The sequence below is a fragment of the Cibotium barometz genome, chromosome 14, assembly GCF_041138505.1.
Source record: "Cibotium barometz isolate CiBa-2024 chromosome 14, ASM4113850v1, whole genome shotgun sequence".
NCBI classification, from domain to species: domain Eukaryota; kingdom Viridiplantae; phylum Streptophyta; class Polypodiopsida; order Cyatheales; family Cibotiaceae; genus Cibotium; species Cibotium barometz.
Genome location: NC_141059.1, coordinates 49,854,219 through 49,882,052, shown reverse-complemented (window position 1 = coordinate 49,882,052; position 27,834 = coordinate 49,854,219). Strand labels below are relative to the sequence as shown.

Below are 27,834 nucleotides of genomic sequence, written 5' to 3'. Positions count from 1 at the left end.
CGAATTATGGGCCTTGTCCTTCTTGTAGTCTGCATACACATGACCCCATTTCTTTTTGCAACCTTCAGAGTCTTTGTCACACTCTGGGAATAGACCTGCAAGTTGAGTGACAACTTTAGACCATAGATCAACCCCTTGCTTATGAGTTTTTCCAAACTCATCGTGCATTGCGCAACAACCCATGCATGCATCCTTCCAAACCTCCCTTTTCCGTGTTTGTTCATCTACATTGGTCTTTGGTGTAGAGGCCTTTCTACCTCTCTTGGTCTCATGAGGGCTTTGTTGGAAACTTCAACCTCCTACACCTCTGCATCATCTGATTGTTGGACTCTACGTTTTACTGGAAGTTTTTTTGGAGCAGAAACTCCATCCACATCACTTTTCCCTTCCGAAGTCAAGGATGAGATGTCCATCTCTGCTTGTGAGGGTTATGGACCTTGATGCAGATACTGGTAGCTGATTGGGTTGGGCTGTTGGTATGGTGTAAACGCAAACGGTTAACCACTGAAAGCGGACAAAGGAAAGTAGGATGCCTGAGAATATTGGGAGTATAAGGGCATGTACTCATTGTCTTGCGAGTTCTCGGAATCCATTGGGGGATTACTGGAACGTCAAAATAAAGGGGTCAATTAGATGCTAGTCAAGTAGTCTACAAAGTATTAAAGCAAGAGCACTACACACTGAGCACCCATGGCAGAGCCACATAATGCATAACACATAATCAAGCTACATAACACATAATCAAGCTACATAACACACAATTTATCACTCTAATGAAGCTGTACCTTCGCTGTAGAGCCACATAATGCAGAGCCCATGCATTAGTGGTGCACTGGGCGAATGAGGGACACTGTCATGCATAACACATAATCAAGCTACATAACACACAATTTATCACTCTAATCAAGCTGTACCTTCACTGCACAAAACGTTGCAGGCTCTATTTTGTTATCTTGGATTGCATGCTATTTTTACATGTTGCAGAAAAAACAGCATGCAATCACAACATGCAGCAAAAACACCATGCAATCACAGCATGCAACAAAAACAGAAAGCAGATGTCGCTTGTATTGTAGCAAGAAGTATGGAATGTATTGTAGTGAGTGCGAGGAGAAAAATGTGTGTGTGATCAAAGTATTAAAGCAAGAGCACTACACACTGATGAGCACCCATGGCAGAGCCACATACGCGGTCTGAAAAGGGCCAATGAGGGGACAACATGCAGCAAAAACAGCATCAAATGGGTATCAAAGGTTTGATGCTGCATACATGGTGCGCTGGGCCAATGAGGGACAACATACTAAAACAGAGAGCAGAAAATACAGATAAGCAGAACATGCAGCAAAAACAGATAAGCATGGAGCAAAAAATAATGAGCAGCATCAAGTTTTAACATGTAAATACATTAATTTGATTCAAAGACCTTAATTTTTTCTGCTCTCTGCATATCTTATTTTGTAAAAAATGGTAGCAAAAAAACAGCATGCAGAGAGCAGAAAATACAGATAAGCAGAACATACAACATGTTTATGATGTAGAAAATACAAAAACAGCATGCAGAGATGTTGATTTGTAGAAAATACAGAGAGCTCGCAAAAAAAAAACACAAGCTTATCACGTAAATCGAACTGCAGAAGAAACGCAAGCTTACCTCGAGATGTTGATTCGTAGAAGAAACACAGAGATGTTGATTTGCAGAAGAAACGCAGAGATGTTGATGCTGGAAATCGTCGGTCTGCAGCGATTTTTATCCTTGCTCTTTGGCGGGAAGCCCAGCAACGAAGATGCGCCAATCCACAAGATTGGGTGGAGGGAGTTGCGCCCAAGTTTGGGCAGCCATGTCCCGCTACCCATGCACAGGCGAAATGCGGGCATGGCGTGGAGGCCAGCGTGGCCCGACGGAGAGGGGGAGACATGGCGGTGTGTAAAGGCGGGTTGCATGGCGGTGTCCCTCATTGGCCCAGCGCAGCACACCTGCATGGGCACCACGTGGTCTATAAAGGGCCTTATAGAGTGAACACACAGTATAATTTGTTTGAGACTCGGCAATGTAAGTCAAACTAGGATCATTGATTCATGTTATGATACCCATCATTTGTGTCCCAAATTAGGGCAATATGCATATGTGGTGGGCAAAATTTTCGTGGACCGTAAGTTATATAAGAGCTTACAACGCTCTCGTGTGTAATACCGCACAGCAGATTTATGTGAGAAGTACCTTCTAGGGTTCTGCAGAGAAAACAAGACCCTCGGGTGTACGAAGCTTTAGGGCTTTGAAGTGGAATTGAAGCTTTTAGGATCTTGCTAGCCTTCAAAAAAAGCGAGGATTTAGGGTTTCGGAGAGAAAAATTTATCGGCTTGCGCAGTGAAACCAGATGTCTATAGTTTCACAGGGCTAGGTTTTGGCATCCGGATGGCTATGGTGAGGGCAATCCCCGGTGCTGTTCAGCGCTGTGAAAGAGAGTGATCTGTGTTCTTACACCTGTGTTGTTTTCTGTTTTGATCTCTGCCCCGCATCAGAAGAGAAATGGCAGACTTCAATCAGAAGATAGATTATGTGTTCAAGGTGGTGCTGATCGGGGACTCTGCGGTGGGCAAATCTCAGCTGCTCAACCGATTCGCCCGCAACGAGTTCACACTGGACTCCAAGGCCACCATCGGAGTGGAGTTTCAGACCAGAACCATTGTGGTGGACCAGAAGACCATCAAGGCTCAGATATGGGACACCGCAGGCCAAGAAAGGTACCACAGTTTTACTCACCGTTCGTAGCATTTTTCATGTCTTTGATCCGATGTATTCCACCTGAAACCATATCCCATTTCATATGTGGAAATGCATGCCAGCAAAGCCTCGATCTCTAAGGATTGGGCTTTCCTGAAGAATCCTAAACTCCCGTTGGTGATTCTCCACCAACGGGAATGATTTCATAGCTCAAATGTGTTCATATTGTAGTACATGTCCCGACCAAACATTGGTGTATACTCTGGGCACCTCCCAGCACCTACAGGGCTGTCGAAACTGTCCTAATCAGCCCATAATCGTCTTTTATCTTCGCCTGATAGGTGGATGCAAGGAATGATCATGTTTACATGGCACTTGGATTAAGGCGTGCACGTGACAAGTGGTGTCGGTAGATTTGGCACATTCCACCTGCATGCAACACTCTTCAAACAATGCACTATGCAAGGGTAATGGTGTTGGATCCACCTGTTTGACACTTCAAACCATGCACTTTTCAAGGGTAGGGGTGTCGGCAGATTTTGTGCATTCCACCTGCTTATGACACTCTTCAAACCACGCACTATGCAGGATTCAAACCTGCCACTCAACCAAAGGTAGGAGGGCTTGCATAGTCCTATTGACCAATGCATCTTAGTTCTTCATAAATGTCCACCATAGATTGTTCAAGCATAAGTGTTAAAGGATGCATGCTTATCAACACACGTTTTATTAGGAACTTTGATAACTAGAAACCCTACTTATCTTTTATGTTTCTAGATAAGGAATAAGGTTATATATATATATATATATATATATATATATATATATATATATATATATATATATATATATATATATACTTGGTAGGTCTTGTTATTTTACCCTAATTTTGATTCCTTTTCTAGGATGGTCTAGAATTTGGAATTTTTCTTTGTTTTTGGTGGCTATGCTCTTGTATTTTGATTCGTTGTTTTTTTTCACCCTTCTCTAGGTTGAAGAAGCTTTTGCACAACTGACGAGAATATCTCTGCATGTGCACATTTTCATGATGTATGATTCGTAGCAGATTTTTACAGCATGGGTTTGTAGATTTTTTCAAATGGATGATGTGTTGAGAGGATGGGTTATAACTTCAAATGTTCCTTTTGGTAATTTGTGATGAGAGTTTTGAGTACATTATAGTCTTTGTTGGCCTCTCGTGTAACATCTGATTGGGAGAATTGAATGTTATATGCTTCTTTTAATTTCTGGGGTAAGATTTGAAATGAGTAACATGTTTAAAGTTTGTGTACTTGATGCTACAGATATCGAGCAGTTACGAGTGCTTACTATAGAGGTGCAGTTGGGGCGATGTTGGTGTACGATATCACCAAGCAACAAACATTTGATCACATTGGGCGTTGGCTGGAGGAGTTGAGGAGTCATGCCGACAATAATATTGTGATCATGCTAATAGGTAACAAGACTGATCTGGGCACTCTAAGAGCAGTTCCTGCAGAAGATGCGAAGGAGTTTGCTGAAAAGGAAGGGTTGTTCTTCCTAGAAACATCAGCTTTAGAAGCCTCCAATGTGGAGACTGCGTTCCACACCGTGCTGACAGAAATTTACCGAATAGTCAGCAAGAAGTCTCTGATCGCAAATGAAGAGCAAGGGAACGGTAACACATCCTTGTTGATGGGGACAAAAATTCTGGTCCCAACGGATAACCAGGAGGCTCATATTCAGAAAAAGGGCTGCTGTGCATGAATGCCTCCCAACAAACATGTCTGAGTTTGTCAAATAAACCTGTACTCATTCCTTTCACATAGAATATGCAGATGGGTTGCAGCAAGGCTCCTTGCTGCCATTTTGAAATGCATGCCACCCATTAACTGTGTAATTTTGTGTATTTTTTTCTGTTCCTTCAATTTTTTTAAAGAATGCTCGGGAGTAATGGCAGATAATGACCTCCCAATCATACCACTACTGATTATTGTTGCTAGTCCAGTGGACATCAAGATAGATGATAGATGTTCGTTTATCCTGGTTAACTTTCAAGGAATGCTTAATTGATGTGCTCTTTGCACTTGCTGTCTAAATGTTTACAAACCAAAAGCCACATGCATGGGTATTTTGATGGCCAAATCTGTTGCAATATGGTCTAACATGATCTTCTTTTTGTACATGAGACTTGACACTTGGACATGGCATTTTGGAACCCGAGAAAGCCAAGAGTTTTATGCTTGGGTATTGATAATACCTTTGCCTAGTTGATATCTGCCCGGCAAGTTGTGTTTTTTTTTTCTGCTATGCCCCCCCCCCCCCCCCCCCAACAAATATATATATATATATATATATATATATATATATATATACAGATACATACATACACACACACACACACACACACATATATATAGGATTACGTGTGAGCTCAGTCTTGTGAAGGTTTTTAGGGATGTGCTTTACTAACGAATGCAGTGGGTGCCTAACATTCATTTAGCTTTCACATACATGATGATGCGACGTGATGCATGCTCAACAGTTGTAGAAACAATCATGAAAAGGGGTTATTAGTATATCAAGCTCTTGTCAGGTAGTGAAGTTTGCAAACATTCGACTTAGAATGAAACGGAGCACAAGTTGATTATGAGCCCAGAGAAAGAATGATTGAGTAGCCTTTTCTTTGTTGGTAGAGAACAACTATTGGAACAATCAAATTACCTTCCCTTTTGTAGGGAAGGTATTTAAACCTCTCTCATGTCCTTTAAGGACTGCATGGTTTACTTGAAATCGGGTGAGAAAAAGAGATTAGCGAGTCAATATGGGTTCGATATGTTGGTATGAACCCACTTGTAGGTTGCTCTCTCACATGTTGCTTCCATGCACGTGGATTCTTGCTTAAACTATGGACAAAACTCTAATTACCTCTTTGTGAAGGACTTGGAACATATGTTACTTCCATGCATAGGGATTCATGCTTTTAATATGGACAAAACTCAGATCACCTCTTTGTGGAGAACTTGGAACAAACACATGCTATTGAGTGCCTCAAGCCTACTATGGAAGCAAGTTGAAGATATGGGACCAAGAGGGAGATTCAAGGATTGGAGCAAGCTAGACAACATGAAATACCATTAGGTGTGTTGCATGGTATTAACATCATGATTAGCCACAATATGATAGTGGCAAGGAATAAGTGGGGCCATTTGCATTAAACAATTTTATGAATATTTATTGGCAAATTTTGTAAGACTATGTATGAGTGAACATTGAGGCAACTTGTCTTGGAGCATGACAATAGCAACGTCATTGTGTTTGTTTGAGAGAGACTTGTGCATCTAAAAAGAAGGGAGTCAGCACACTATGCATAGGATGATTGGGTATGCATTGTGCACTATAGTTATGATCCTTATGACCCATAATGTATGCATGTTATAATGATAGATCAACGTGTTTGGTACTTTAATAGTGGTGCTAGCAATAAGTACATTACTTCTTAGTGTGATTTATTTTCCTCGCTTGAGTTTGCTCCTCAAGGAGGAATAGTCACATGTGCAAACAACTCCTAGTATCAAGTAAAAGGAGTGATAAGGTTGTTCTCACAAAATTGTGGGACAATCACTCTCTCAGAAGTCTTATTTGTGCCAGGCATAAAAAAGAACATTGTTAGTCTCTTCCATCACTAGGGCAGGCCTAGGGGTCAAATTTGTTGATAACACGTGTACAATTCAAGACCGGAGTGATGAAGACATCACTATGGTTTGGTCACTTGAATTTTGGTAGTTTGTTTGGTCACTTGAATTTTGGTAGTTTGTTATACATTAAAAGGTAAGAGATGGTGTCAGAATTGCTAAAGCTTGAGACCCCCACCAAACATGTGTGTGGGGGATGCATTTTGGGCAAGATGCAATGGGCATCATTTCTGAAAGATGGATCAATTAGGGCTATCCACAGAAACTCCAACTTATACAAATGTATGTGGTTCCATGAGGACACCATCGATCGGGGGATATCTTTACTTTGTGACTTTTATTAACTACTCTAAGCACACCTAGGTGTATTCGTTAAAGGCAAAGTCAAAAGTTTTTATATGCTTTAGATATTTTTTCCTATGGGTGAAAATGTGTCTTTATATGTAAAGTTGGCACCCTTCATACAAATCAAGGGGGAGAGTATATGTCAAAGGAGTTTCATGTATATATGATTGAAAGAGGCATAAAACATTAATACATAGTGCTTATACTTTTATGTAAAAAACCATAAAATGTATGCTTACAAGACATATTTGATACTCCTACCTTTGTATAATGCTAGGGTAGCCATATGTGGAGAAAATGAATGCTCAAAAAGATGTTGGAAATCTAAAGTATGCAAGTTAAAAAAAGATTTATATGGCCTTAAGTAAGCTCCAAGAGCATGGTATGAGAAGATAAACACATACTTGGTTGTAAATGGATTTTGCAACAACAGTCCAACTAAGAGTACCCTCTATGTAAAGAGCAGTAAAGATTATCTTTTGGGGTCATCATTTTATATGTTGATGATATGCTGCTTATAGGGCCTAATGAGAAGAAGATTATGCCTTCAAGAGACTGAAGTACATGTGTCATTTGAGATGACAGATGTGGGCCTATTACATTATTATTTGGGCATGTAGTTTATGCAATGTGATGATGGTGTTGTGATGTTACAATCAAAGTACATGGTTTGATCTTAAAAACTGTGAGCCTATTATAGTCAAAGTGCCTGGTTTGATCTTAAAGACTATGAGCCTGTTGCTACACTCGTAAAAATAGGTTCTAGGCTTAGTGCAATGTGATGATGGTGTTGTGATGTTACAATCAAAGTACAGGGTTTGATCTTAAAGACTGTGAGCCTGTTGCTACACTAGTAGAGATAGGTGCTAGGCTTAGTCTCTTGGATGCAGGTGAACTATTTGATACATCACTTTACCAGTAGGCTCTTGAATGCCTCATCTATATAATACAAGGCTAGACATTCAATTTGGTGTCTCCTAGTTGAGCAGGTTTATGCACAGTCCCGGAAGTAAGCATTGGCAGGTTATCAAGCAAGTATTCAGATACTTACACGATGCTCAATCCATTGGCTTATTCTATGCTAAGGGGGGTGATGTTCAGCTGCATGCTTTTAGTGATTTCGATTGGGCTAGATGTTATGACATGCAAGTATCTAGTAGTAGTGGCTTTTGCTCACCTTAGTGGTTTATGTATATCATAGCTTAGCAAGAAGCAAGAAAGTGGCCCCTTAAGGTGAGTATACGGTAACTTTTAGCGACTATGGAGTGTGTATGACTCAAACGCCTTTTTGGAAAATCTTAATGCTGGTGAAAGTAGTCCCCCATCTCCATCTTCACTAATAGCTAGAGTGTATTAGCCATTGTGAGGAATCTAGTGTTTCATACTCACACAAAGCACATTGAGGTGTATTATCATTATGTTAAGGAGAGGCTCATTGTAGGAGAGGCTCATTGTAGGAGAGATTAGCTTGGCTTATATCTCTACACACACGACAATGTGGCATATATGTTCAATGAAGCTAACGAGAGAAGTTTGAAGCTTTTCACAAAGCTTTGGGCTTATAAAATCTAAAAATCTAAAAATCTAAAATATAAGAGAACGCTATTATAATTTTCCTTATAAGGAACTGAAGATACAAGTTATATGTATCTTCAGTTTAACAAATGTAAAATCTAATCAATGCTCATATGTATCTATAATAACAAACGTAAAGCCGATCAACATCACAGTATTTGGCAACATATAGACACACATTACAAAAAACTTACAAAAAAACAAATGAGGAGAGGAACACACACTCCAGTCATCGTTCCTTTGTATTCCCCCTATTCCTTATTTTGTTCCACTTTATTAACTATTCCTTTTCAGCACTCCATTGGATACTGGTGAAAATTGTTTCATTCCGATCTGCTATACTCAAATTTCCCCAAAGAAGATAGAAATGCACCAAATACAAAAAAACAGATAGAGCTCTTAAGCTTGGCTATTCTTGTGGTAAGTTTTCCATCACCTTGAGAAAACACATTAATACTAAAAAAAACAAGAGAATGCACAAAAAGATGGTCAATGTGCTAATCGTCATATGATGGATCATGTAGCAAGAAATCACTAAGAATGATATTGCAGTATCCATATACCAAAACACCTCACTTACGTGTAAGGGGACTACCATGCATATGACGATTTGACAAGCTCACTTTTATTAATAAGGCCATTGTTACCCCATTCTACCATGTCATTTAGCCACCTTGAGCTACACCTATTACTTCATCATGCTATCACATCAAGTTACCCCTGATCAAAAAATCCTAGTCACGTTGTTGTACCACATCAACATAATGACATCATGTGGCCTACTTAGCTTGCCACATACTCATCCTAGTCATTAATGAGGTTTTTTTTGAGCTGTCAATGTGGAAAAGTAGCAACATGTAATTGGCACCTTTGCATGCCATGTCAAACTACATGTGGATTGATTAATGAATCCACATGGAGATTTCCATGTGCCTTGCTATTTATGCATACGTGGATTGCATAATGTATCCACATGGAGATTGCCATGTGCCTTGCTATTTATGCCTACTTAGCTTGCCGCAACTCATCCTAGTCATTAATGAGGTTGTTTTTGAGCTGCCAGTGTGGAAAAGTAGCAACATGTAATTGGCACCTTTGTGTGCCATGTCAAACTACACGTGGATTGATTAATGTATCCACATGGAGATTGCCATGTGCCTTGCATACCACATCGTGTAAATGACACACCATCAAGGACATGCCACATACTCATCCTAGTCATTAATGAGGTTGTTTTTGAGCTGCCAGTGTGGAAAAGTAGCAACATGTAATTGGCACCTTTGTGTGCCATGTCAAACTACACGTGGATTGATTAATGTATCCACATGGAGATTGCCATGTGCCTTGCATACCACATCGTGTAAATGACACACCATCAAGGACATGCCACATACTCATCCTAGTCATTAATGAGGTTGTTTTTAAGCTGCCAATGTGGAATAATAGGAACATGAAATTGCAACCTTTCCGTGCCATGTCAAACTAAATGTGGATTGATTAATGTATCCACATGGAGGTTGCTATGTGCCTTGCCATTTATGCATACCACATCATCTAAATGACACACCATCAAGGACATGCCATATGGAAACTATGTGTCTTTTCATCCCCTTTTCATGCATAAACTATCATGTGATGAATGGGTCTTGTCATCAACCATGCATGGCCTTCAAGGGATGTTTTTGCCACCATCGTGTCACACCATCAACACCTCATCAACACATTATACATGCATATACCACATCATCATGTCATCATGCCTAACCATCAACAAGGATGGTTTTGTCACCTTGGCACATTAGAAATCAAGCTTACTTTTTGCCACCTTTTTTACTCATTTTACGTCTAGAGATATGATAACCTATCCAAATCAACCTTGATCCTTTAAATTGATTTATGGCATTGCCATGAGATTTATAAACTTTAATATATAAATAATCTTGACTTATTTTATCTATTAATATTATCATTAGCCTTATTACACCCTTTCAAAGAGTCCTATACATGATTGTGTGAAAAATTATGTGATTGTATCATAAAGATAACATTATATTTTACCCCATATATATATATATATATATATATATATATATATATATATATATATATATATACATATATATATATATAAAATCATCCAAAAATCCCCCTCTGACAAGCCATATCTTCTAGTATCACGTGAGCGTAAGGGAGGGAGATTTTCGGAAGGGGGGGGGGGCTTAAGCTTATGAGTTAGGGCATGAGGGGGATTTATGGTGGCGGTGGGGGGGTGAGGGGGAAGGGGAAGGGAGCAAGGGAGAATGAAAGTAGGGGTTTCATTTCTTCTTGTAGTTTACAATATGTGATCTAGTGGTGTAGTTTGAAAACTTGCTTAGTTTACTACTCTTATAAGCTAACCACACAACATGGAACAATTTTTGGAGCGTACATGTAGGTCTTTGTGCTTCTACACACAAAGACCTACGTCCATGGATGTAAGTGCTTCTAGCACTTACATCCATGCTTCTTACATGGGCTGCAACTTTGTCACATGTATAACATCAATATCTTCTATTTGATTTTTAAACCTTAAATAGGGGGTACTTGAATTTCATAATTAGGACTCATATGCTTAGAAAGGGGTATAGTTTATTTCTTAGAGAAACTTAAATAGGGGGTTTTTATGAGTTTCATGCATGCAGGTGACATCCCCTTTATATGGAACATGAATTCCTCGGGTAAAAATCCCACTTCACACTCAACATGGGCATGTGTGTTTCCTACATGAGGAGTTAGGATTGGTACTATTTGATCATTTTATGCACATGTGGGTAGGTAGCTTCGTTTCATAAAGCCACGGAGAACGAGTTCCTAAATTTTTCATTAGAAATAAAAATCTCTCTTTTGCAAAGGGGAAAAGAGGAGGAATCTCTTGAAGGGAGTGTAACACGGGAATAATGTTCAAAGAAAATGTATAAATGTAGTGGACCTACAACATTCTCATTTTTAAAATTTTCAATTTATGAAGCTGTATAATTTAAGGCATTTAAGTTTTATTTCACCAAAAAAACTACAACTACATTTTATGATTTGTTTAAAGATGAGGATGGAATTATGGAGTGAAACTAAGGTTAAATGAGGGTTACGGCGGTAAAGGGGCCAATATTATGGCCCATAATTTATACTTAAAAATACTTTCAAAAACCTACTAAATCTAAGTTTTTTTTCACATCTTTAGCTATCACAAGATAGCCTCATGAGAAAAATTTTGACGGTTGATAAGTATTTGAGGTAATTTTCTAAGCTTGAATTCAAAAATTTATGTTATCGCTGGTGCCCTTCGACCGTGTGGGTGCCTTCACTGATGCCAACCGACACTTGCGTATCGGTTGATCTATCTAGCAGAGTGGACCGCTCAAGAGGCTACAGGTCGAGCAGAGGATGTAAAGGAGGCCCTTCAGCAGTTATAGGAGACCGTGACACACAATAGGACAGTGAGCTTTAGAAGCTTTGCGCCAGGAGCTATTTGAGCTGTATTTATCTCCATGGCAGCCATTCGGGAGTAGGAGTGCACCCTTTTGGTAGAGACCCAGCAGCATGAGTCAGAGATGCAGGTCCTCTAGTTGGAGCATGAGATAGAGCTCACCACTTTTGAGGATGTGCATGCGTGCACTTTTATGAAGCTCAGTTTTAGCAGCATGCACTCGAGTTAGCCGAGCTCAGTTTTAGTAGCATGCACTCGAGTTAGCCGATCTCCGTTCAACACCGCCACTTGTTCCTCTGAGCTTCACCTCCACCATCTTCTCCACCACTCCCCGGGTTGGGCTCTTTCCGAGTCTCCCTAGACAGTCTCGACCACTCCCTCTGACCTGACGAGGCTTCCTTCGGAGTGCTATCTTGTGGCTTTCTGACACATTAATGGAAGCCTCTCGACGACGATCACGACCATGGGTCTCATCCACTAGCGAGTTTTGGGTGCCTTCACCGACGCCAACCGACACTTGCGTCAATCGATGTATCTAGCAGAGCAGATCACTCAGGAGGCTACAGCAGCCCGGGCAGAGGATGCAAAGGAGGCCCTTCAGTTTACAGGAGACCATGGCACATCAGAGCTCGCTAGTGGATGAGACCCATGGTGGTGATCTACCGAGAGGCTTCCATCAATGTGTCAACCACAAGATAGCACTCCGAAGGTAGCCTCGTCAGGTCAGAGGGAGTGGTCGGGATTGTTTGAGGGAGACTCGAAAAGAGCCCAACCCGGGGAGTGGTGGAGAAGGTGATGGTGGGAAGCTCTTGGTGGAGTGTGGAGGACCTGGCTTCCCATCCACATTAAGGTTACAGCCAAGCTAGTGGACCACATATAATCCATATGTCATAGTGGCGGTGAAGTGCAAGGAATGGAACTTGAACTCCTGATCTTTTGATTAGGAGGCCGATGAGCAAACCACTCTATTTTGTGGGTAGGAGTTGATCACGGGCCCTCCATAAAACTTAGAGCCTATTCGATCCATTAAAACTTCCACAAACATACAAAACATGTAGAATCATAAAAAAATTGGATAATGCATAATTTGGCTTCCTTTGGTGATACCAAGGGAATGATTTATCTAGCTTATGAAGCAAAAGCTACAAGGAGAAGAAAACGATTTATCACAAAAACACAAACTAGCCCACAAGGAGAAGAAATTGATTCATCATAAAGAAACAAACAATTAGAAAATTGGATGGGGCTAAGTTCTAGAGCTATGATTAACCAAAAGTGTAATCTATCTTGAGAGCCACTTTAGGGTTAGTCCATAGGGAGTCATTATATCATATAATGACTCACTAGAAACAAAAAACCTATAGTCTATGGGAAATACTTCAAGAACATCTAGTGTACCCACCCCATCCATAGGCCAAGGTTTGGAGCTCAACCACCAAAAACAAATCTAAATCTAAATCAAACAAAGAAGAAGATCAAGACATGGCAAGAAATCAACTCACACCCCTACTATAGTTAAGATCAAGACATGACAAGAATTCAACTCATACCTCTAATATAGTTAAGATCAAGACATGAAAAGATATCAACTCACACCTCTACTATAGTGAAGATCAAGACATGACAAGAAATCAACTCATACCTCTACTATAGTGAAGATCAAGACATAACAAGAAATCAACTCATACCTCTGCTATAGTTAAGTATAACTTTGATCATTAGAATGCATAAAAGACTTTTCACCACTTCTAAATTATATCTTTGTGATTGTGGATATACTCTTATTTGACTACACTAAGGGCCTCAAAGAATACTTTTGACCTAGAGGAAGGGCATTTACAATGTGAAGAATTGGTGCAATTATTGTGATTGGCATGTTAACTTTTGCGACAGGAAACTAGATCCTAAGATTGGTCTAACAGAAGCATTTGGTTGATCTTCAAACCACCAAGATTTTTCCATTGACTTGTTTCATACCTCAAGCACATCAAACAAAAGAATAAATTTACTAGACAATGTGCCCATCACATGAAAGTGGTATTTTATTATAGGATTAAATGAGGAAGGTAAAAGAATGGAAGACGTGGATGAATGTCACGCTTTGAAAGATTGGTTCAATAAGGTAGTCAAAGTCATGCTATTATGACAGGGATACAAATGACCATTTCTAGGTCAAGTGGCAAAAAGTATGATTAGTGGGATGGACATTCTTAAGATATTGTTTCTCATTGTGCAAAGAAATTGGTCTCTCCATTATACAAGAGCAATTGAAGGTGACCACAAAATATGAGTTAGGAGATAAAAATCTCACTACCATTTCTCGCATTTAATTTCAATAGGGAAAAATATAGCTAATGAATGTCCTTGCTCAAGAAGTAGAATATACTACTATCAACTATGTAATATGCTTGGCAACCATGATACCAAAATTACATGTATGAGGCACATATGTAATCAATGGTCAAATGCAAGGGCCATAGAGGCTAATGGTACAATATCCTCATAGAATATAATCAAAACCATAAAAGCCACATGTCCCACCATATATCTTTCCTTAACAGAACAAGATCTCTCACTAATATAGCAAGAGAGTATGAGGGAATGAGTTTTTAAATTCAAGAATGAGAAAATGTTATCTTGTTTCACATGGAGATGAAGAGCACATCTCTAATCATGTGTACACAACAACCACATACGTACCAAGAATGAGAAAATGATATCGTATTTCACATGGAGATGAGGAGCATTACTCTAATTTTATGTATACAACAACTAAATAGGTACCAAGAAAACAATAAGAGTGTTATAATTGTGGTAGAAATTATACTTGAAAAATAAGAGTGTTATAATTGTGGTAGAAACAACAGGAGTGTTATAATTGTGGTAGAAACTATACTTGAAAAATTGAGGCACCATGATGTTAAGAATTATACTCCCCAATCATGGGGGGTCCATTAATGCACTTAACCTACAATAACTTATGATGTAGATTCACAACCACCTAGCAATGGACCAAGACTGTCAAACCTCACTAAATTTAGTATTAGATATAATAGAAGATGTAGGAGACAAAACAAGGAAGGATAGGTAGAGTGTGCTTGTTTCTCAAGCCCAAGCTCTTAACAATGGACAAGAGATGAAGGATCCAAAGAATAAGACTAAGGTCATGCATTGCCCAAGGGAACTAAGAAGGGGCTCTTCATGTGGTAGAAATAGGTGAGAAAAAAAAATAAACAACATAGAATAATCGAGGTAAATGTCTTGAGAAGACTTACATTAAAGGATATATCCATTTTTGTAATCAACCACATCATTAACCTAAGTCCTCATGAGTGCCATTAAAGGACATATCCATTTTTATAATCAATCAGCACCAACCAACTAATCAACCACACCATTAACTCGAGTTCTCTAATGAGCGTCATAAAATAAGATTATGCATTGATGAAGGGAACCAAGAAGGAGCTCTTCAAGCGGTAGGAACAAGTGAGAAAGAAAAATAAACAATATAGAAAATTGAGGTGTCTTAAAGTCTTGCATTAAAGGACATATCAAATAACGCAATCAATTAGCAACCAACCACACCATTAAAGTCTTAAAGTCTTACATGAAAGGACATATCCATTTTTGTAATTAATCAGTAAACCAACCACACCATTAACACCATTAACATAAGTCCCAAAAGACTGTAGTATTTTTCCCTCTCTAAAATATTCTCTCTCCTTCTAGACTAACCAAGCCTTTCTACACTTACACTTATGGACTATAGCATATTTCAACAACTTCAGAGATTGAATAAGCTACATTCTAATTCAATAGTATGGTGAAATTGATGAAACATAGAAAATGCATTCAATGAATCTAGAGTAATGCCATTCCTCCCACACTGTTAAACCACTTCATAGGTTAACAAGGTTTCACCTACCCAAGCTACCGTAAGGCACTTTGCCATTTTATTGGAAGCCTAATTTTGTGCTTAAATTTATAAAGAGACCTTACCCCGAGCTACCGTAAGGCACTTTCCCATTTTACTAGAAGCTTAATTTTGCGCTTGAATTTATAAAGAGACCTTACCCTGATCTTAATGCCAAATGGGGAAGTGACAAGCTTCATGAATATATTTGCCTATTTGCCAATGGAATACCTTCAAATTTTGTCGGCCTAGTGTGTATAAGCTAGCCATTTGTATATAAGTTAATTTTAATATTAAGTAATACATATCCATTCCCTTAGAATACTTGTGAGCTCTCCCCCTTCTCTAGTCTTGGTTGTTTGTATTATGTTGGATTCTTACATGCTAGATAGCTACTTGCTTGAATAGGTTTGATTGTAGGCTTCTCTCTCTCAATAGTCTTGAAGAATACACTAGCAACATTCTAGAGGATGGTGTCATGTAGCTTGTAATGGCACGTGAGAGCTCGACCAGATGCAGAGCCTAAACATCAAAGTGCATCTAGGGTCTAGGTGTATGATACCTTGGTCGGAGTGTTGGCTAGTTGTAGAGCTAGGCAGTCGACGGGTGACTAGACAACCGGGCTAATGTGGATGGCATGCCACATATTAGTGGGAGGTGTTTGTAGCCACACCAATCTTATCCTCTATGGTTGGGTGGTGACTAGAGCTCGAAGCCCTTCTCAGCTATGGCAAAGTCTATGGCGACGTGACATATGGTCCAAGAAATATCTTATGAATATCTATCGCGTAATTGCTCATATGTTATGCCCCTACCACACCACCTAGCTGCTAGCACTGTATATGGACATAGTTGTTACATAGATCTTGAGTCTTAACTCTCTCATTGGTTGGATCATTCTTTTTTTAATACTTTCTTATAGTGTCCTTTTTTAGCCCAAATTTTACCTAATACCTATGAATTTCTTAAGTTATACTTAATTAGAGAGAATAATCAATTGTTCAAAGAAAGATGACTCTACTAATGTCATTGTCCATAAAGACTTGTCACTAATGGCTATTTGTAGTTATAATCCTAAACATGATGCATGTATCAATGTAATTGTCTTTGATAATTGGTTTCTTGACATTGGTGCTTCTAAGCACATAACTTCTCAAAGAAGTTTGGTCAAACATACAGAGATTGCACAAGGTGGGTGGGTCACACATAACTTCTCAAAGAAGTTTGGTAGTTCTACCTTCACCCCCTTAGAAAAGGAAGCATTCCAATGTGACAATGGATTAAGGATGACTACGAACAGAGCTAGTGCACCCACATTTGGAAGTTGCATTTGTGGCTTAAGGACAAGATCAAACGACACTTGATTCGGTAAGAGAAAATGATTCTTGATTAAATAAAGTTAAGGTAAGCTCTTGAATATATTTAGCATAGCCACCAAGGACTTGCCTAGGGCTTATTAGCTCCATTCCAAGCTATTAAGATTACCCAATATTGCCGGTGTTGATTATGAGTACACATATCAAAAAACATACAGCTTTGAAGTTGTAGATGTGATAGATTTGTTGTGTTTTATTTTTATTTAAAGCTTATTTACATTAGGCCATTATATATCTTAGAAAGAGAAAACCTTGATTCTTTAATGATTTTCTTACATTATATATCTTACATTATATATATTAGAAAGAGAAAACCTTGATTCTTTAATGATTTTCATGATTTTGAAACCCATAATGAGTGTAATACATGAGCTTTAGTGTGGATTAGAGTGAGAAAGTTGATCTAGTGAGCTAGACTCACAACATCTTATAGGCTCACCCTTGTTAGCTCATGTCTTGTGGGCTCACACTTGTGGGGGCTTACTATTCACATTTGGTTGGGCTCACATAATTTTTTATGAAAGAGGCTTATGGTTTTTTATTTGTATAAAATAGGCCTACTTGGGTACAAATTCCAAGTAAGACATGGGGCCGAGCTTATGACAAGGATTGTAGCAATTATTTGGCAATAATTAAACGTAATGCTTCAAAGAACAAGAATTTTCCTTAGAATTTGTTGCTGGGTACAAATTATATGACATGAAAATCATTACAAGACATGGATAGGTGTGTATCCTTAAAATTTGTTGCTAGTACAGATTGTATGACATGAAAATCTTTACAAAACGTGGGTAGGTGTGTCCTTACAAGTCTTCAAGGTAGTTTTAATTCGTTGGTACAATATTAGGTTTACCTACCAAACTCACATTTCTAGGCTCACATTTATAGACTAGAGCGACTCATGACTCACATCTCCAAGCTCACAGTTTGTATCTCTAGGCTCATGGTTCATATCTTTAGGCTCACATCTACTTAACTCATATCTTCCAACCCGAGGGATGGTTTAACATGGTCTTTGAACTTTCTTTTAAGATATATTGGACTTGATGGGAGGGTAGGTGATTAAGGTTTAAAATCCTAATTAATGGTGATTAACATTTATAATCCTAGTTAATGGGTGATTAAGGTTTATAACCTAATTAATGGTGTTTATGCTTGTGATTATTTTTTAAACATGATTTGGTTTATTTGACATGATCTGAAATGCATGAGTACTAGACCTACACATGAGCCTATTTCATACAAAAAAATATGTGAGCCAACAAGGGTGAGCCCATAAGATGTTGCGAGTCTAGCTCACTAGATATACATGTGAGCCTATTTCATACAAAAAACATGTGAGCCTATAGATGTGAGTCCAAAAATGTGACCCCACAAACACGAGCCTACAGACGTGACCCTAGCAAAAAAAAGAGTTAAATAAACCAAAAAATTTAAACTTTAACACACGTGTCTAAATTCATACAGACTTGTGTGCTACTAGAGAGAAACCCTTTGATGTGAACTCATTTTGAACTAATTATTAGAAATGCTATAGCCACATGTTTAAGTCAAAGCTTACCTTAGCCTTATTGAAGCATGTGTCATTGGACCTTTGCCTTAGAGATGCAAATATTGCAACTCCCCTATGTGGGTGTGCTAACTTGTCCATCACATTCTATTGCCACACCGAAATGCTCATCACATTGATGACATAAAGGGAGAGATCTATCTGCCTAGATCAGAGATGGTCCTTCATGATGGTTCTCTCTCAGAAAAGGTGAGGGAATAGAGGAAGCTAATGCAAGCAAAAAACCCACAACCAATTCTATCTTGTGAGCATCCAAGCAAGTAAGATTCAATAGCATACGTGCAATCAAGAAGAGGGAAGAGGAGAGCAAGTATTCTATTGTTGTAAGGGAATGATTGTGTATTGTTTATTATAAAAAAGGACTTATATACAAGTGACTAATTTTCACACTACGAGGCTAGCCAAACTTAAAAATATCCAACCTCTATCATTAATCTTAAGCAATATGTACACGAAGTCTATAGACTTTACCTATTTAACATTAAGTACAAGGTAAGGCCACTTTATATATTCTAGTGTCACTTTACAAAGGATTAAGTGCCCATTTGAGGAGCAGGTAATATGACAAAGCAACCTATGGGACGTTAGGTGGGTGAAACCATGTTAATCTATAGAGTGGTTAATATACCTCCTTGTGACCGCATCCTCACATCACCTAAGTTAGCAGTGAAGCTACTGTCGAGGGTAGAAAGGTGTGGATGGTCCAAGATAGATGATGAACAAGCGAGGTGAAGTGGCATGGTTCGGGACCTAGTCAAATGTAGGGCAAAGTGGTTTAGAAGCTTTGGGTAGTCCTAGTGGTAGAAGCAGCTTGGTGAGGCGACATGAAAAGTGATAGGTCATGTAGAGGTTCTTTATGCAAGGCCTCCATAGGTTGTGGAAGTGATGTGGACCCTTTAAAAGGAGGGAGTTGGTAGAAGGAGTCCACACCCTTTGTGATTGGCAAAATGGCCACCACGACCACCTTCAAATGATTTACATGGGAAGATGATAGTTCGGGGAATCTTAGGGTGACATGGTATTATGCCTGAATCTCACATCATGCTTAGAGATTAGGCTTCTTTGTGGTGAATATGTCAATGAGGGCAAGGTTGTGTTCGTATAGAAGTGGAGTCAAAGTGAAGGTTGCATGTTGTTACACCCACCATCGCATAGGAGTGCAAGGAGCTCTAGTCACACCACCCAGCCACCATGGAGGGGAGTGTAGATAACTCCACACTCCTGGGCACTTATTATAGGGGCATGCTTGCCCATAAGCCTGCCCGACCATCCCAGTGCTCCGACTTGGGTGCCCTTACCCCTAGATACCATATGTACCCGTAATCCGCACTCCGGCATTTGGGCTCCTCATCCGGTCAAGCTCCCCATGTACCATTATAAGGTACATGATATTACCCTCCTTAAGAATATTTTTCATTTGCTAAAAAAAACTAGGGAAAATATTTGGTAAACCTTAGTTGGTTCCATGTTGAGGCTTCCTTTGGCCTATCCTTCCACTTAACAAGCGCCTCGATACATAGTATACCACGTGTTCCGATCTTTGAGCCCAAGAATCATCCCTAGTTCATGTGGAAGTGAATGTGACTCCAAGAACTCAACCAAAACTAAGGAAAATTTTATGTTATCCTGATGGATCACTATTTTTTACATTGTCAAAAATTGGGTGCACTAGAGAGCTCTCTGGTAACTCAAGTTTGTAGGCTACGCTACCATCTATAGCTCTACGGGCTATAAGAGATCCATATTGGAATCCATATATCAAAATAAATGGAGTAAATCAAGTTTCTAGATGTTTTAAATTATTCTAAGTAAATTCCAAATATGGCAAGAACTCCTTCCAATTGGGTTGCGTGTTTTCTAACATTGCACGAAGCATATCCTTCAGCATTTGGTTGACTCTCTCTACTTGACCATCAAGCTACAGATGGTCTGCCATACTCATACTCAGAGTAGTTTCCAACTTTTTGAAGATTTTCCTTCAAAAGGACTATCGAACTTCCTATCTCTATCAGACACTATAACTCCATGCAAGCCATATAGTTTGTAGAGACATCATTCGATAAAGAGCCTAGAAAGCTAGGATGTTTTCACATCCTTTTAAAAGTTGGAATAAGCTTGGCCATCTTAGTCAACCTATTCATTCTTCCCTTCAAGAAGAGTTTTTGTGTGGAAAAACGGTCAAGAAAGCTATAAACAAGTGTTTGTGTGTGCAGTCATCCATGCATGTGGCTTCCCTAAGAACTACGATAAGTGAAATAAGAAGCACAACTTGTATGTGTAGTGAAATAGAAAGCACAACTTGTATTTTCCTTAAGTACTACTACGGACAAAGGAAACATATACTGCTAGTGTTCCATTTGGAATCAAGGAAAAAAATAGGGATGAAATTTTGCCCAAAGGCTAATTTTCAAGGATCTTCCAAAAGTCCTAGGCTATTTTAGACCCAAAAAATGGTGACATTTGTAATATATTAGCCCAAGGTAGCATTTTTTGGTAAATTTTAGAGGGAAAGTCGCTAAATTTACACTAAAAGTGAGTATATATTCTGGAAATTTTGAAACATTCACCAAAGTTTCCTATAGACTCTACCTTCTATCAAAGAAAGATTTGCCAACCCATCTCTAATTTGACCATAGGATATGCTCCTTAATTTTTACCCTGTGGAAGCACTAAACCATAAGCGCCACTTGTAATGAAACATAAACCACTACTAAGGCATCGAATAACATCATGCTTATTGTGCCTTAGAAGTTCTCAAATTCTCAAAAACTTCATTGAATGTTCTTTGACAACTAAGAGATTTCTTTTCACGTTCTACGACATCAAAGATATTTCTCTCTTGAAACCACATGGAGTTCAATGCAACAAGTTTGTGCAACTATTACAAGTCTTTAGCAACTTGTACTGTATTGTGTGGTAAAATGTTCAATTGACAAAGTGCAAAAGCTACACTTTTTCCTCTCAAAAACTTTGTGTGTTTATTCAAGAATAGTTTTGAGTCCTTTGTTATTCCCAGAACAATTCACACACCTTACAATGAAGATGATGTCCACATAGACAACATTTATGTGATCTATAGTATCTACGCACTACTAGAAATCAAAAGTAATGAGTAAGCAAGTTGTACTACAAACCCCCAAGCCCACACGAGTAGATACATACCTATCCACATGTCTACTTTGGAAACCACTCGGGGCACTACAACCATGTGACTCAATAGCCAGCTATGTCTCTATGGACATGTCTATGGGTTATCATGCTTATATCTAAACGTTAGTAGCACCATCTAGACACACCTCTATAAGTGTGGGCTCACTAGACACCTCTCCTAAGTCAAACATTAGACAAACCGCGGTGGTAAATCATTCTCAACTATAGACAACAATCTGCAACCATTTTCAACCATGGACAATGGTTACTACAAAGCAAGAATCGAGAATTTATTTCTGTTTAACCGGTTTGTATATACATATGCTATGATATGTGGTTTAGGTATGCCTCTAACACACCTTACATTGATAGACAAATAAACTTAATCTCTGTACTTCAAGATTGCTACGTCATAAACATTACTCATCCAATTTGTGTTTAGCACCAATATGAAGTCCGACGTATAACATTTCCTTGTTGCCTCCTCATTACAGTGGCAATGCATTACCTACCCGTAGTAGGAGGTAATATCCTAACCAATTGTAATATACTAACCAATTGTAATCAATGACAAACAGGGAATATTGGGTCCTCATATAAACTTCATAAAACATTTTCAAAACACAACTTAGCATAAGTAGGATTTTCTTTCTTTCTTTCTTTTTTGTGTGATGTTTGCTTTGTTAAAGTTGAACTATGTCCACCTTACCCTGTATATCTAAAACTCCAAATTCTTCCCTCGATTTGGTTTAGTAACTCCATTCTCATATATATTATATACTCTTCCCAAGTTGGAATATCCAAAGGAGCCATCTCTTACAAGACGCTTGACTCACTTACTACAAAATGCTCATTAGATTGACCTTAAACCCTTGGCACTACAACACAAAGTTAGGGCATTTCAGCACCAAATCCTTGTTAATCCAATGTCATTGGATCAATAGATATGCCAATCTCTGAACTCTATGGTTCAACATCTAACTATGAGTCTTGCTAGGTCGTGATAGTAGCCTTATACTTAATTTCAGTGTGAATTAAAAATAGCAAAGTCCTTTAAAAAGAACTTGCCCAAGAACTTTGTGGATCCACCTCATGGTGGTTATCTGCCATGATTGAGCATAGTGTGAAAACACTTTTACACCTACCCAAGTACACACTAAACACTCTCGGCAATTTGGCCACACCAAATTGAGAAATTTAGGGCTTTATCTAGAATATCAAACACCTAAGGTTTGTGACTTCCATAAAATTTGAGCTCGTTAGAAGTCAACAACCAATATCAGTTAAAAGAAACTACCAAATTTTCCTTGATAAATTATATCACCCCCATTTAACACAAGGTCAATTGGGCATGAAGGGTCCACCCCTGAGCACTTCGTCTCAATACATAACCTAAGAGACTTGTTTGATCGCTCCGATACCAATGTTACGCCCACCATAGCATAAGAGGGCAAGGAGATCTAGTCACCACCTAGCTATAGAGGGGAGTGTAGATAACTCCACACTCTTGGGCACTTATAGGGGCTTTCCCGCCCATAAGCATGCCTGGTCATCCAAGTGCTCAGACTTGGGCTCCCTCACCCCTAGACCCTATATATACTTGTTCGCACTCCAACGTTTGGGCTCCACATATGGTCAAGCTCCCCATGCACCGTTACAAGCTATGTCACACATGTATTGAAGCTTGTTGGTAGTCCCATCCAAAAACGTACTTGGAGGGTTGGTGTTGAAGAGGTTAGTTATAGGTGCATGTGTTTGTGGGTGCTATGATATGCAAGATGGGAAACAATTGTGATATGCAGGTGACATGCATGGGCAATGGGCTAAAGGTGTGCTCGTGTGTGTGCACTTCTCCAACATTAAGACCTCTAATTCACATGCTTTCTTCAACTCTCTATACTGCTTTCTTTGACATACCTTTTTTGGGGAAGTCAAGATCATTAGATTGGTGATGTAGAGCACAACTGATATTATCCAAAGCTGCAATGGAGCTGGGTAGCCTATGTGTGGGACTCAAGGGATTTGGCATTATTGAGCACTCGGGATAGAAGTAGTGTGGATCAATGGGTGGTGTGGTCAAAGATAAGGTTATCAAAAATTCCTACTAATTCTGGGAAGGTTGAGGCGATGGGTTGTACCATGGGCTAGGCTTACACCCACCATGGTCCCCCCATTTAGAAATGTACCTAGAAAGTTATCGATGATGAGACTTAAGAAACAATGGTGCATATGTGTCTATTACATGAAGAGCCCGTGTATATATTGTAGGTGTTGTGCATGGGCAATGGGAAAAAGGTGAGCCCATGTAAAAGCTCCTTCCTGTGCAAAATCTAACATACTATTTTCTTTGACATTCGTTAATCCCATTTTGGATTAACAAACATGATCCTCCAATTGAGGACATTAATAAGTGTCATGAAACGGCACTATAAAAGTTGCACATTATGAGATAAATTGGCCACCCAAGGCCTAGTAAGTAAGTTTTGGGTGCCCAAGTGTGAATAAGGGCCAAATATATATAAGGCATTTTCTCATAATGAAAAGACACAATCCCCTTTGTGCTATAGAGAGCTCTCCCTTGTGTCTTGAGAGAGATTGAAGGAGAGAGAGAGCATTCTAGCATTGTTCCTCTTTTATGCTTATGTGAGAGAGTGAGAGAGTGATTGCCTTATGCCCGACGGTGAGAGCGACTCTACGGTGACAGTGTGGAGGTGGAGCTTAACAAGCGAGCTTGGAGGCCTCAAGGGACTCAAGTTCGAAGCATTGATAAGTGCCCTACGACAGTTGTGAATGTGTAGAGTTCCCTCTTGGAGGTGTGGAAGCCCATAACATTTTTGGCACTACTACCGGCGGGGAAACACCTTTATTTCTTCCATCCTCTTGGAGTTTCAGCTCCCATTGCATAAGATTCATGATTGCCCTTGCATTATTCTGGTAGTGCATTGTGTGGAAAATGAATGGATAAGATGTGTGTGGTAGGAAGAAATTGTGAGAAATTGGTTGTGATGTTGTGTATAATTGTGGTGGAGTGGTCTTGGGATAGAGCTTCACTGTTTTATCTTGTTAATCTTGATATTTGCATCATTGAAAGTACCAACGTGAATGAGCAGGTTGGTGTTCTTTTTTATTCTTCTTTTTCATAAATTCACAAAAATAAAAAACATAAGGAACCATTGACTATACCAAGAACTTGCATTCTCTTCTTTAGGCGGGACACAATCAATTTGGGATCAATTGGATAAGTATTACGTACCCAAATTCTTAAACTTTTTACGCGGGAAGTTCCACGTGAAACTGCAAAAAAATGTTCATGCCGTGAAACATTTTCTGCAACTTCACGCGCGAATCACTCACAAAATCAGTGCCGTACTTAATGCCGAAAATCACGGGATTGCCTTGCAAAAAATAGGCAACCTTATCTTGACACCTCTGACACCGCGAAGTCTGCCAAAATTTTTTAGCACATGAAAGTTCAGCAAATCGTTCATGACGTGAAACCTTCTGAAGTTGTTCACAGTGTGAAACCCTTTCTTGTTCATGACATGAAACCTTTTGAAGTTGTTCATGGCATGAAACCCTTTCTTGTTCATCTTCACGACGTGAAACCTTTTGAAGTTGTTCATGACGTGAACCCTTTCTTGTTCATCAACGACGTGAAACCTTCTGAAGTTGTTCACGGCATGAAACCCTTTCTTGTTCACGACGTGAAACCTTTTGAAGTTGTTCACGACGTGAACCCTCTTTTGTTCACGACGTGAAACCTTCTCTGCAGATTCACGGGTTGACCAAGGCCACAAAGGTCGGTAAAGGAGGGCAGCCTATATCAAAGAGAGGGAATCTGACCCCGAAAGGTAAAAATTTTGAGCACGTGAAAGTGCAGAATAACGTTCATGCCGTGAACCTTTTTTGACTTTTCACGTCGTGAACTATTCTCTGCAATTTCATGGCTTCAGAAATAGAGCGATAGAATTGGAAGCAAAATCAAATTGGATCGACAAATAGCTTATCAAATTGTACATACATGCACTTAAGATCTGGAAAACTCATTGGAGACGATCTTACACCTGACGATAGTGCATCAAATCATCCAGGATCTTCCTATCAAAGAAGTGTGGGATTAGGACATTCTGCAAGCGCACATTTGAGTGTTTTAAGAAACCCGACCTTCACTAAAACTAGTAGCGAAGAGTCCATGGAAGAAGGGTTGAGATACGCTGGGTTTGCGGAAGAGAAGAAACCCCCCTCCCCAACCAGGTCAAGTGGTATCATTGATATCGCCCAAGGATTTTTTGGTCTCCAAACTAGTCATCACGACAACGAAGCACAATTTGCGGGCATGGGTCCATCAACCAGTGCTGGACTCGGTCCACGACAAGAAGTGCCCTCCAAACGTCAAATTCTAGGTTGTCTAATACCGGCACCCCTCGAATAAGACGAGACAGAAAGTGTGACCAGGACGGGTCAAATATTATTCCCCACCACCAAGGAAGTAGAGTTAGACCTTAAATGGAGTGGGGTGGAACGACAGCTACTACAAGAATTAAGCTTAAGGAAACAAGAGCTCGATACTCGAAGGACGAGAGCTGAGCAAAAGGAAACGGGTGGTTTTAACCCACTCCAATCATGAGGGAAGGAACCAGAATCGGTTATGGGGAGAAGTGAGGGAGAAATTCCAAACTTGGAACCCATAAACAAGGAATCCAGAGCCCGGAGGAAGGATTTACAACCATAGAAGAGGAGGGTAACCTAGCAAGAGTGGCGAATGAGATGGAGGACCGTCTATATACCAAAAAGGATATTGAGCAGTTAATCAATCACCATACGTTCCTACAAGACAAAGAAACTTCTGATTCTGCAAAGACGAATGGAGACGACTAATGATGAGTCACCCCAAGGTACAGTGGCTGGACCATCCCATGGACCAAAAGTACCTAGAAGAGCCAATACAAGAAGGGGACAAGGTCTAGGAAGGGGGGGAAGCAATTCCTCAATGACCTATGATAGATCCAACCATGGACCTTAATGCAACCACAAGGATAGAGCTGCTAAATATGGCGGAGGCAGAGATGGGTTGTCAGGGGATGGTCAGAGAACTAGGCATTGCTCTGGAATCCCGACCCTCCCAAATGAAACCACATATCATTTCCAAACTTGTCCAAAAATTCTTTGGGGGGACGGGGATCCTATCCAACATGTAGAGATTTTTGAATCCACATGTGAAACCTGCGGGCCAGTCGATGATGTGACAATGATTCATGCCTTTTCACTGACCTTGGAAGGAAAAGCTCATCACTGGTTTCGAACCCTCAAGCATGAGGATAAGGTTAACTTCACAAGACTCAATAACGTTTTTGTGCTCAGTTTTGCACAAAGTGGTGACAGATGGAGCCTTGTGGCACAGTTACATAATATCAAACAAAAGGAAGATGAGTCGATGAGAGACTATGTGTCTCGTCTTAAGCACTTAAATTCAAGGTGCAAGCTTTAGGAGAGGTTAACTGATGACCAGTTATTGCCTTGCTTCCGGAGAGGGGTAAGAGACCACAAAATGCATGACTACTTGGTACTAGCCTGACCTGCTATGCTATGCATGTTGCAAACTGGCAATCGAATACGAAGAGAATATGTTGGAATTGCCGCAACCAGAAGATGTCAAAACATCTTCAGCAACTACGACTTCGTGTATCTCGAGCCACCAAGAAATTGGAACTTGAAGCAAGCAAGTCTGAAACATGATGGTGGATGAGCTCAATAATGCCATATTAGAGAAATTGAAAGTAAGAGAGGGAAGAGAGATATCTCGGCATGGGCCTAATCATCTTTACCCTCGCAGGGAATTAGTGTGGTGCTCCATGTGCAGATTAAATCACACTACCACCGAGTGTCCACAGTTAAGAGCAAGGCCATTACTCTATTGTGCTCACTGTGTAAAATTAGGAAATCATGACACTTCAATGTGTAGATATCTAAGATTTCAAAATGTTACACTGCTACCAGCACTAAGAGCCCCATTGGCTTTACCTGCGCCACCTGTACAGATCATCGC

The 27,834-nt window shown here is 39.6% G+C and overlaps 1 protein-coding gene across 1 annotated transcript; it reads left to right on the top strand.

Annotated features, from left to right (window-relative positions):
- The first annotated feature begins 2,181 nt into the window (after positions 1–2,181).
- LOC147632138 (ras-related protein RABA4d-like) lies at positions 2,182–4,786 on the top strand. Its single transcript, XM_086808765.1, has 2 exons — positions 2,182–2,742; positions 4,027–4,786. Exons 1-2 carry the CDS (start codon positions 2,528–2,530, stop codon positions 4,466–4,468), a joined length of 657 nt encoding a protein of 218 aa, XP_086664891.1. The 5' UTR covers positions 2,182–2,527; the 3' UTR covers positions 4,469–4,786.
- The last annotated feature ends 23,048 nt before the right edge of the window (positions 4,787–27,834 follow it).